The sequence below is a fragment of the Phoca vitulina genome, unplaced genomic scaffold (genome assembly GCF_004348235.1).
Source record: "Phoca vitulina isolate PV1807 unplaced genomic scaffold, GSC_HSeal_1.0 scaffold23, whole genome shotgun sequence".
NCBI classification, from domain to species: Eukaryota; Metazoa; Chordata; class Mammalia; order Carnivora; family Phocidae; genus Phoca; species Phoca vitulina.
This window is the reverse complement of record NW_022589726.1, coordinates 15,609,894-15,621,803: the sequence shown is the minus strand read 5'-3', so window position 1 is coordinate 15,621,803 and position 11,910 is coordinate 15,609,894. Positions and strand designations below refer to the sequence as shown.

General features: G+C 46.0%; 1 protein-coding gene and 1 non-coding gene across 7 annotated transcripts in view; one reads left to right on the top strand and one right to left on the bottom strand.

Annotated features, from left to right (window-relative positions):
- The first annotated feature begins 362 nt into the window (after positions 1–362).
- TRNAS-CGA lies at positions 363–444 on the top strand. Its single transcript has one exon. It is a non-coding gene; the product is annotated as a tRNA-Ser (tRNA).
- A 6,134-nt stretch (positions 445–6,578) lies between these two features.
- RNF41 (ring finger protein 41) overlaps positions 6,579–11,910 on the bottom strand; it is a 32,109-nt gene continuing 26,777 nt past the window's right edge. For all 6 annotated transcript variants that reach the window (XM_032420629.1, XM_032420627.1, XM_032420625.1 and 3 more), the window contains one exon: positions 6,579–10,463. In XM_032420629.1, the coding sequence (XP_032276520.1) occupies positions 10,112–10,463 (352 nt within the window). In that variant the 3' untranslated portion in view covers positions 6,579–10,111. The remainder of the gene's footprint in view (positions 10,464–11,910) is intronic.

Here is an 11,910-nt window from a genome sequence, read left to right as displayed (position 1 = left end):
CACCTTGCCTCAGCACCCCCTCTCACTCCTTAACCCGAGGAGTCCTCTAGCCGCCACCCCGGGGCCCAGCCCCTTCCCTCCAACTGATTCCTCTGCAGGCCCCGCCATCGCCTTCTAAATAGCTTTGCGCTCTTTGAGACCCCGATCGTGTCTGGGCGGGAGGACACTCCCCGCTCCCTCCCTGGGTCACCCGGCCCACCCGCCTGTTCCTTTGAGTGGCGTAGAGGCGAGGTAAGGGGCGGAGGGCGGGGGTCACAGGGTGTGTGTGTATGGGGTCGGGGCCGGCTTCCCATTGCTACACTCCCTCTGTGGTCGCAACGCGGACCCCTTCTGTAAGCGCGCGGCGAAATTTGCTTTTGGAAGTCACGGTGGCCGAGTGGTTAAGGCGTTGGACTCGAAATCCAATGGGGTTTCCCCGCACAGGTTCGAATCCTGTTCGTGACGGCTACTTTTTTCCCCCTCCTTCAGGATACGTAAAGGGGACCCCCCGCGCACGTGTCTTTCGTGCACTTCCCTTTCTTTCTCAGAAATAGAAGCCGAGAGGTCTCACCTCTGGATTGGGAGGGATGGAGGTGATCATGGGAAGCTTAATCGTGCACAACTATATTGGCTGCTAGGACACAAGGCACTTTTCCGAATTCTGTAACTTCAGGTTTCTTAGAGCTTTGGCACACGTTTCATTCTTGGGGAAGGGAATGAATGACAAAGGATTTGAAGAAGGGTTAGGTTTTTTGGAAATTTGAATGCCTTTTGTGCCATAATAGTCAAAATTAGAGTTTCCAGGAAAAGAGGGCACCTCTGGATTTCATGACCGGAAGTGTGATTATAATTGAGACCCAGGAAAAGGCATTTCTCTCATTTGGATTTCTTTGAGGAGGCGCATCTCGGCTATCACTGGGCTAGGAGGAAGTCGCCTGTTGAAACGTAAACACTACAGATCTAGCTGGAGCTTGAGTGTGGGGAGATAATACTTTTTACTGAATGCTCATTATGTGCCAAGTACTGTTCTAAATTCTCCGTGTATTAACCAAGCTAGGGAATTAATTCTTTAACCTCTAACCCCCCTGTACTCACCTTATCTGGTTCTTCCTATCCCCCAATTTCTGATCATGGGGAATATGTAGGATACTTGTTGAGGATGTTCTTTTTGTATTTCATTTCTTGCACAGCATCATCTTCTCCAAGAAGGATCTCCCAAAGGGCAGGGAGTTCAAGACTAATTCACAGAGCTTTCTACACAATTCTACTTTGCAGTTTCCTGCCTTCGTACCCTTTCTCGTGCTCTTCTGAGATCATCCTCAAGACTGTCTCCTTCCCACCCCAGCACCCCCATCATTTATAACTTCCCATCCTGCACATCCTTTTATCCTTCCTCTTTGAGGCTCTTGATTATTCCAGGTGGAACCCGTCATTCTACCACCACCATCAACTCGGTTGCATGCAAAGCATCTCCTTTGACACCCCTCTGCAAGAACTAATTAAAATAAAAGTTATATTTATTCTGCTTCCTAAATAGATCTTAAATCTGTTCACGTTTCTCAGGGTGAGTGCAGGCTAGGCCGACCATGTGCTGGAGTGATTAGGAAAGTAGGCTGTGAGGACCACATGAGTTAATATATGTGAAGCTGCACTAAAGCATCCAGTTGCAGCTGGAGACCTTAAGCCCTCCCATGGCTGCTTTTTGTGTTTCATGACCTGGTCCCTTTTCACTCACCATTCTTTCCTATTCACTACTTTCCAACCACTGGCATTCTTTTAGTTCCTGGTATGGTATTTGTCTGTGTTCATGCTATTCCCATCCTCACCTTCTACTCAGCCTCCACATCAATGTCGGTTCTCCTGGGAAGTCATCTCTAACCCCTTGCCACCCACCATACCCTAATCATGTTTTGTGAAGTCTTTCTTCCCCAGTAGAACATCAACTCTTGACACTATAAGCCACCCAATTAAAAAAAAAAAAAATCTTTGTTGAGTAAATGGATTTTTTTTTACACTAGTTATGTATATGTTTTAATCTTCACTCACACTTTACTAGCTTCTTAAGAGTTAGGACTGCGTATTTTGTTTTTGTATGTATTTCCTTTACTAGGGCTTTATACACAGATGTGATCAAGTATGTACTTAATGAAACAGACTAACAAGGCTCAATACTCAGCTTCCTGCCAAGTGCCATTTTGCGCATGCTCTCAGATTTAAGTGTCTGGCGAGGCAAGACCAAAATTGACCAGCAGAGGGCAACCAACAACTGTTGCGAAGGGAAGAAGGCACCGTGGCTTACAAAATGGAGGACCTGGACGGAAAAGCTAGCAAGAGGTTGTTCGGTACTCGGAGATCCTACCTTTGGCTCTCAGATGCTTCCATTGTAACTGTCATAGATGAGAGGCCAAGGCTTCACACCTTAATGTACAATAGATAATTTCGAATTTCTACCATCCCCACAGCCCACCTGAACTCCCCAATTCCTTCACCTTTCCTCTTCCATCTCAACAAATCCTCTGTCCTTATACATTTCCTTGGGTTATAGATCAGGTACCCCCAGGCATTCCTTAGTTTCTGGTTCAGTATTTGACTTTGCTTATCTGCCCTAAAGCTACCTTCTCCACCTAGGCTTGTGATCCCACTCATTTCAACCTCCCAAGGAAACTTCCATTCACATCCTTCCATAACATGTTCAAATTCTATCCCACTGGATCAATCTGTTAAATCAGAACTAAACTACACCCCCACTTGACAATTCCAAATGATCACATTGTTTTTTACTTCCCTTTTTTTTTTTTTTTTTTAAGATTTTATTTGACAGAGAGAGACACAGTGAGAGAGGGAACACAAGTGGGGGAGTGGGAGAGGGAGAAGCAGGCCTCCTGCAGAGCAGGGAGCCCCACTCGGGCTCCATCCCAGGACTCTGGGATCATAACCTGAGCCAAAGTCAGACGCTCAACGACTGAGCCACCCAGGCACCCCTACTTCCGTGTTTTTCTTTAGATTTTATTAAGTAATCTCTACACTCAACTTGGGACTTGAATTTACAACCCCAAGATCAAGAGTCCCACAGCCCGTACTTCTATTTTTTGAATAAAATGTATACTCTCTGCCTCCAGCTTCATACTATCTTAATACCCTGTTGTAAAAACTTTGCTATGTTTGGAACCATTGATTTCTTACTGGACTTGAGAGACATTGTACTTGCGTTTTTCTCTTAGAACATTGTTTCTTCATCTCGTTTGTTTTCTCCCTCCTTCTGTGGAATTCTGCCAAAAGCTTCATTCTTTTCCCTCCTCCCAAGCCAAACTGTGGTCCTATACCTCCAGCTATCTATACATCACCTAAAATGCAAACAAAACTTCTCTGTTCCCAGAATGACATTCTTGACTTTTCCCATTTCTGTTAACACCATTCTTGCAATTCCATTGTTTCCAACCTTAAGAATTAATCTGGCATTTTTCTTTCTCCCATGCCTGACATTCATCAATCATTGCTTCTTCCACCACATCATCTTATTTGTTACAATGGCCTTCCAGGTGCCCCAGTTTCACCATACTCAGCTCTGCAACACTGCTTTCATCATATTCCCCTGCCCAGGGACTTCAGTGCCCCATCTGATCACACACATCCTCCTCTGGTCAACACACTCTGCCTAAATCACCCATTTTTAAAAATCCTTAATTCTTTCCAGCAAGATACCCCAATCTATTCAGGCTGAGTATCTCCACATGACAGCTTAATTCCTTCTCTCATGCAGCTCCTTCACCTTATAACCAAATAGCTAATGCCACCCTATACTGATCTTTTCAGCGACAAATTCTTAGATCTTAACCAAAATTGCTTTTATGTGACTAAAAAGCTAATGTGGGGACATCTGACACACAAGAACTTATTGTCCCCTTCCAAGTTGCTGACTTGTTCCAAATTGTTAAGAGGTCTGGATCTCTGTAGTTTATCCAGTAATCATTAGAGGACTTCAGCTGAAATTATCTCAACCTACACTTATCTCAGGAATGTGGTCATTGCGCAAAAACATTTCTGGGAACTCCTTCACGGCTAGTTTATGAGCCACATTTAAATGATTCATTACTTGTCAACTGTACTCAAAACACACACACCATAATCTTACTATCACACCAAAAAAAAAAAAAAAATTCCTTCAAAATTACTTTTAAAAAAGCTGAGGCATTCGCCAACTTTATCATTCATCTATTTTTCAGATTTTGTTCCAGATTACTTCTGGAATTCCCCAAAGTCCCATTCTTAGCCTTCCTCCTATCCTTTTAGTGTTTGCATTCATTCCTAGAATTTCTTGATCACCTTTGGGCAGATAATTCCCAAAGCCACATCTTTAACCTTAACTTCTTGCTCTTAAGCTCCATATCCACGTTTCTATTTACTGGTTAATACCTTTATGTGGAAGCATTTTAACCCCAAAGTTCCCCACATGAGCTCATTACTTCACCCCTGAAACCTGCTCATCCTCTCCTCCTCCCTATTCAGGTTAGTAATGACCCTATCTTTCTCACGGACAAGAAATCTTAGTCTTTATCTGTGATTCCTCTTTGGTTATGTGCCTCTTGTTAGGTGCAGTGGTTAGGAACTCAGGCTCTGAAATGACTTGTTTGGGTTCAAATCCCAGTTCTGATATTACCCATGTTAATTTTGTTGTCTATTTCCCCACATAGAAAATGGAGATGGCAATAGTGCCTTTTAATAAAGTTGTTGGGAAGTCGAAATGTTTGATACTTACAATAATGCCTGACTCAACAGTAAATGCTCAACCCCCTTTCCTCACTGCCAGTATCTGAACCTGTTCAGAACTCAGTTCAGTGATTCTTCTGAGAAGCATCTCACCATTGGTAGTAGGTAACTGACCCCTTTCCTCCTCATTGTCCCATTGTACTGAATCTTTATTAGCAATGTATTGTTCTGTATTTCCCATTCCTTACTTAAGTGCATGTCACCTACTAAACTACAAATTCCTTTAAGGACTTGTTTCTCAAGTATTTGTGTATCTTAAATGCCTAACACCACACGTGACACAGGACATGTAAGCTATAAATGTTGGCTGAGTGAATCTAGTCAGTTACTAAGGCCGGTCAGTTTTCTTCCCTGATGTCTCTTGTTCTTTCCTACTCTTTCAAGCTCTAAACCTCTTGCATGAATTACAGCAAAGCTTATTTAATATTGCCACCAGACTCATGAGCTGGAAGTTACTCTTGTCAAAAACTTACCTGTAAAATTAAAGTCAAAATACCCTGCCATGTAGTCAAAGCCTCCCAGAATTGGCCCCAAAATAATTTTCTAGTCTAATCTTTCATTATTTCCTCCAACAAACTCAGTGCTCCAGATGACACTAGTCTCTTCTTTCTTCAACATATCCTTCACCTCCACTTGTTTTTATTCATGCTATGATCTAAACCCAAAGCAGAGGTTGCAAACTGATGGACCCTAGATTTTTTGGGGGGCCACAAGTGTTTTTTTTTTTAATTGAGCCAACACTTAAAATTTGTGATACTTGGCATAAGCACTAGGATGGCCAATGGTTCTTGGAAAGTAAGATTTGGCAATGTGGGGCCCCCGTTCTAGTGTGGCAGCAACCGAGCTGAGCTGCACTGCTGGCTGTCCCCTTCTCCCAGGACACGCAGCCAGCTTTTAAAAACCCTCTCAACAATCCCAAGGGTAAATGAAGAAACCAGGCTAATGGTGGGACAACTGGACCTATCTCCTGATGTTACACAACATAAAGAACATCTCTCCTGTGATGTCTTCTATCCCCAGAACTGCTTAACTTGAATCTCTCAGGCTCTAGATCTAATTGTTTAGTAAAAATAGGGGTAAAGGAAGTTAAGGGGCACTGTGAAGAAGCAATCAATCAAATCCAAAAGACTACTCTCCAGGACAACTGGCCCACTCTCTTCAAGAGATCGCCGTTACAAAAAAGGTTGTTCCAGGAATTTAGATTAAGAGTATAAATGGGGCGCCTGGGTGGCTCAGTCAGTTAAGCATCGGAATATTGATTTCGGCTCAGGTCATGATCTCAGGGTCCTGAGATGGAGCCCCACATCAGGCTCCACGCTCAGCACAGAGTCTGCTTGGGATTCTCCTTCTCCCTCTGCCCCTCCCCCCCAACTTGTGCATACTCTCTCTCAATAAATAAAATCCTTTTTAAAAGGTATAAAAGTAGGGCACCTGGGTGACTCAGTTGGTTAAGTGTCTGCCTTTGGCTCAGGTCATGATCCCAGGGTCCTGGGATCAAGTCCCATATCAGGCTGCCTGCTCAATGGGGAGCCTGCTTCTCCCTCTCCTCCCCACTTGTGTGCTCTCTTGCTATCTCTCTCTCAAATAAATAAAATCTTTTTTTAAAAAGTATAAAAGATAGTTAAGACACATAACCTAGTGTAATGCATGCTTCCTGGATTGGATCCAGGACTGGACAAAAATTAACTCTAAAAGTACTTTTCTTGGGTGCCTGGGTGGCTCAGTCGGTTAAGGGTCTGCCTTTGGCTCAGGTCATGATCTCAGGGTCCTGGGATTGAGCCCCATGTCGGGCTCCCTGCTCAGCAGAGAGCCTGCTTCTCCTTCTCTCTGCCCCTCCCCCTGCTTGTGTGCTCTCTCTCTCTCTCAAATAAATAAAAGTACTTTTCTTGAGACAACTGGAGAAATGTGAATATAGATTAATTTTAAGCATTTGTTATGGCAGCAATGTAGAAAAATGTTCTGATTCTTCAAATTAGAATACTGAAGAATCGAAACCAACCTTCATGCTTCCCCCGCCCATTCTCCGGACCTTAAAAGTCTAGAATGGGTTGGCAAACTTTCTACAGAGCCAAGTAGCAAACATTTTAGGCTTTGTGGGTCAGAGTTCTGTGGAACGACTCCACTCTGCTGCTGTAATCTAAAAGCAGCCAGACAATACATAAGCAAACAGGCATGGCTGTGTTCCAGTAAAACATTTTTACAAAAGCAGGCAGCAGGATGCCAACCTCTGATCCAGAACAAATACCATGTCTCCGAAACAAGTCTTTCCTGGTACCCATCAGAGTCAGTGCCTTTATCTTCCTCCTGCTCACATATTGCTTGTAGATCTACTTACCACATTTATTACATCTTACTCTAGTATATATTTATCTCCCTTATGGAGTAAGTTCTTTCAAAGTGGGTGCTGCCGTGCTGCATGACACCCATCCCCACCTGAGTTCCTTGCAGAATACAGCCAATGAATAGTGTTCCCCAAAACCAAATCTACCCCAAAAGAAAGATTGGCACCATTTGTGACATTCAAAAGAACGGAAAGCAGGTTCTGAAAGTAATTTTGAAGGAGCTTCAGGGAAAAAAAGAGCACTCCTGGTATCCCTAGGTACTATATATATACTAGATACTATACCTGTTCCCTCTGCCGCTCTACAGTGTCATGTGTTCACCAGTATCTTAGAATCAGAGCTTGAGTGCATGCAAGTGTAAAAGACCCAGTGGGCCCAGGGATGTCCTTATGCCCTTTTGCTTTTTAGCCCCACTAGAGTATCTAGAGTGCTAATGGATTTACACTAAGTGCATCATAAACACTCAACAAATTTAAAAGACACTACTGGGGGAAAAGATTTCCTTTTTCTCATGACCGAAGAGCAGGTGGCAGCAAATGCCTAGGTAAGGCTTTATCGAGATTTGACAACCAGAGCAGTAAAGTCATCCCACGCTCCTTCCCCGTGTTTACTTTCTTGGTTAGGACACACTGGGCGATGGAATCCCAGATTCCGAAACAAAGGTGCCTGTGGGACAAGGGAGAAGGGTGCATGCATTCCTTCTGTAGAAACGGTCCTAAAACTCCAGGAGCACTTAGGGAAGACATGGAATTTGGGGCAAAGGCAAACTCTGGAAAGAACACAGTTCAGATCACTGGTGAGAACATGTCGGCTGCTACAGACCAGGAGACAGGAGGGAAGGTGGTAGGAGGGCACAAAGGTCAAAAAAGTGAGGTGCACACTCCCAGACAGACATTGTGCTAAAACAGAGGTTAGTTCTAAGACAAGGGTAGGTTATAAAGCAAAATAAGGGGAATCAGGGTGAGAGAAAGGCCAAAGCAGAGGAGAAAGCTTCACAAGAAAGGGAGTGATGTTGGATTAAGAACTGAGAGTTGAGTAAAAGGTTTATTATTAGTGCAGTCAACACCATGGAACAGCACATATAACACAACCAGCAACCCGCAGAGACACTAGTGCAAAGGGGAGGGAAGCCTTAACTGAGCTTCCTGGCTCTGTCTGAGGGTGACGACAGGAGGGTATGGGCCTTGGTAAGGCAGGCAGGGGCAGAGGGGAGTGGAAGAAATGTAGTAACCAGACTAAGTATAGCAGCGTTTTCAAATTCCTGAGCACAATGTCCTGGAGCTGGAACATAGGACTGTTCCCTACTCCCTTCAAGCTGTATCCCTCCACCCCATTCCCAGTGGAGCATGACCCAACTCCCCAGACCCACAGCAAGCTGGCCTGGAATAAAACTCCAAAGAGAGAAGTAGCTGTTATATGGCCATATCTCTTCAACCCCACTCACACCTGCCTATTAAAATAATCACACCCTCTATCCCTCCCCTTCTCTTATTCTACCAGCCACCCTAAAGATCAAGGAATGCCCGGGTAGCTGAAAATGGAGCTGAAGTCCTTAGAGGGCATGCGTGAGACCAGAGCACAGCCTGTCCTCAGAGACACAGAGACATCATGTCTCTCCCATCTTGCCTGGTGAAGCTTAGAATCCAAGTCTGGATCTCCAAGGAAACCGGGGCTTGGGGGGTGGAAATGTCTTCAAAATTAACACTCTATGAATACAGAGTTTTACAAGAAGACCCGTGGAAGGGCTGGGAGCAAAGTTCTCCAGAGGGCACAGGCATGGATATTGGACCGTCGCATCCATCACTGGAATAGAGGAAGCGCCTCATCTCAGATGGGGTGATGGAGGGTTGGGGCAGACATAGGTTCAGCCGAGGACTCCCTTGGCCCTTCCTATATTAAAGCCAACGGTTGTGCTGAAAAGGAAAAATATAAAACAGATCCCCCATCCCTGTCCCACCCTATCCAGAATCCCCACAATAGGAACATCAAAAAGAAAGTTTTGAGCTTTGTTAATTTTTTTTTCTTTTTCCTTTCTTAAAAAAAAAAAAAGTAAATAAATTAGATTGCCAACAATGTGGCTGGGCTGGAAAAGTGGGGTAGCCATAACCAGGCCATTCTAAAAAAAAAAAAGTGGGAGGGGGGAAGGAAATACAAACAACAATGGCCAAAGGAAATTATCAAAATAACTAGTTACAATCACAGGGTTGGAGAGGGGTCTGTGGAACTATTACGGCCCATGCCAGAGCAGTGCCTACCTGATATCAGCACAAGCCAGAGAGCTGCTTCTTGCTGAGCACATCCACCCCAACAGACTAATCCCCTACCCCCAACCCTGACATTCCCTAACTATGAGGAAATGTCGGAAAGCAGAACTCATCTGGAAAATCCCGGCATCCCAGGCTGCACACCTGCCGAAGCAGCAGGAACCTGCACCCGGAAGGCGGGCCGGACAGGGTATTGCTTGGCACAGGGGTCCTGTCTTCCCCTAAGGGCCATCAGTTCCCCTCAGGGCCAGTTCCTGGCCTCACTGCCTATTTCTAGGGTTTTGATCCCACCCTTACCATTTCTTCAGGATGTCTGCTCCCAGAGCTGCCCTCGCATGCTGTTTAGTGTCAACAGGCCTGCCCGCTCTGATTCCCTGGTTTTGGAGGAGGGGGAATGATCAGATAGTCCTCACTCCGCCCTGATCCTCTAGAGAAAATGAATTCTTTGTGCTTTCTAAAAATAGCTAGAACCAGGGACCCTAGGCAGGAAAACAGATATAGAGGTGGGGACTTTTCCCAAACTGACTGAAAATTTACAGACATCTTAGGGGAAGAAATTAGGCAAACGGAAGGAATCTGGGTTTCCCACCTGAAAGACTGAGCAAAGTGCCCTGGGCCCTTCAGTGCCAGAAGTGTAGGGAAACGTGCGGCCCACGTGTAGGCCATGGTACTGTGGATAGTAGGGAGGACTCAGAAGCCAGCTGCTGGAGTGATGGGTTTTCTGGTCGCCATCTCTTCCTGCTAGCCCGTTGAGAGCTCCTATATCTCTTCCACACCATGCGCAAAGATCATGACAAGCCCTGGCTCCTGCACCATGTCATCGCCCATGTGCTGGTTCTCACAGGCCATCACGACCACAGCCTGCTTGCCAGGGATGCGCTTGGCCACGTAGTTCTCATAGTAGCGCCGGTTCATCTGTCTTGTCTCTAGGGTGGCCAGACCCTGGGGCCAGCTCCGCTCGTGGGCATTTTCAATCAGCTCGTTCACAATAGAGGCAGGACAGCCACTCTCCACCAGGGAGCGCTTGATTACAGCCTGGAGTACAGCATCTGGGGTCGAGATCATCCCTCCCCAGCGGGTCACTCTTGCAGGCTGCAGGGAGTTCACCCACCTGTGTGGAGGGCGTGGGAGACGGTCACTCCAGCTCATCCCCCTTCTCTGCACTGGCTTTTTCTCCTAATAGGAATGACCACCTGCTCTGTGCTCGGCTCAACCCTGATCTTCCATCTTCCTTTTTCCATCACTGGTTCAGAAACTCCAAATCTCCCCCTAGTTTGTCCCCTGTGAGTCACTACATGTCACTCACTCACCAGATTAAACTCTACAAGTGAAGAGTTTCCGTCATTTTTCTTAAAATCCCAATACTTAGGGGCACCTGGGTGGCTCAGTCATTAAGTGTCTGCCTTCAGCTCAGGTCATGATCCCAGGGTCCTGGGATCGAGCCCCACATTGGGCTCCCTACTCCGCAGGAAGCCTGCTTCTCTCTCTCCCACTCCCCCTGCTTGTGTTCCCTCTCTCGCTGTGTCTCTCTGTCAAAAAAAAAAAAAAAAACCCCAATACTGAGCACATACAGTGCCTGGCACGTACTAAGTGCTCAATAAATGTGTATTGGGGGTGCCTGGGTGGCTCAGTCGTTAAGCGTCTGACTTCGGCTCAGGTCATGATCCCAGAGTCCTGGGATCGAGCCCTGCATCGGGCTCCCTGCTCGCCGGGAAGCCTGCTTCTCCCTCTCCCATTTCCCCTGCTTGTGTTCCTGTTCTCGCTGTCTCTCTGTCAAATAAATAAATAAAACCTTTAAAAAAAAACAAACAGGGGTGCCTGGGTGGCTCAGTCGGTTAGGTGGCTGCCTTTGGCTCAGATCATGATCCCAGTGTCTTGGGATCGAGCCCCACATCGGGCTCCCTGCTCAGTGGCGAGCCTGCTTCTCCCTCTCCCACTCCCCCTGCTTTTCCCTCACTCGCTGTCTCTCTGTCAAATAAATAAATAAAATCTTAAAACAAACAAACAAACAAACGATCATGTATTGAATGGAGCAATGGTTCCTCTACACTGTGCCCCACACAGCACTGTTGGCACGACATATACTGATTCACACTTAGAATCTGGTCTGTGAATTGTACAGGACTCCAGCACTGAAAGAGATTTTCAACTTTGCTTGTTTATGTTTGTTTATGCTGCACTTTAGATCACTCTCGTGGATTTGCACTCTCTTCTCTGGACTGTAAGCTACCTGACCACAGGGGCAATATCTCTTCCTTCGTGGCCCTCCTAGCACTCCACAGCCTTTAATACAGGGCTCTAGGTGGGCACTCACTTAAGTCTGGATGAACTGCGTCCTTGTGTAAGCTTTCCCCTCCATCCACCCCAAAGAATAAGAGATCCTATAGTGGGGCTGAAAGTTATCCTCTTCTCTGTCCCTGTCCATCCCAACATCTGAAAAGTGGTGGCCCCATCCCAGCCCTCTTATTACCCTCCTCCTGCCACTCCCCTGCTCCTCCTCCTCTCAGGGCTCAGTGCCAGGACGTGGGGCAAGTGACTCCACGTCCCGAGTGACACTC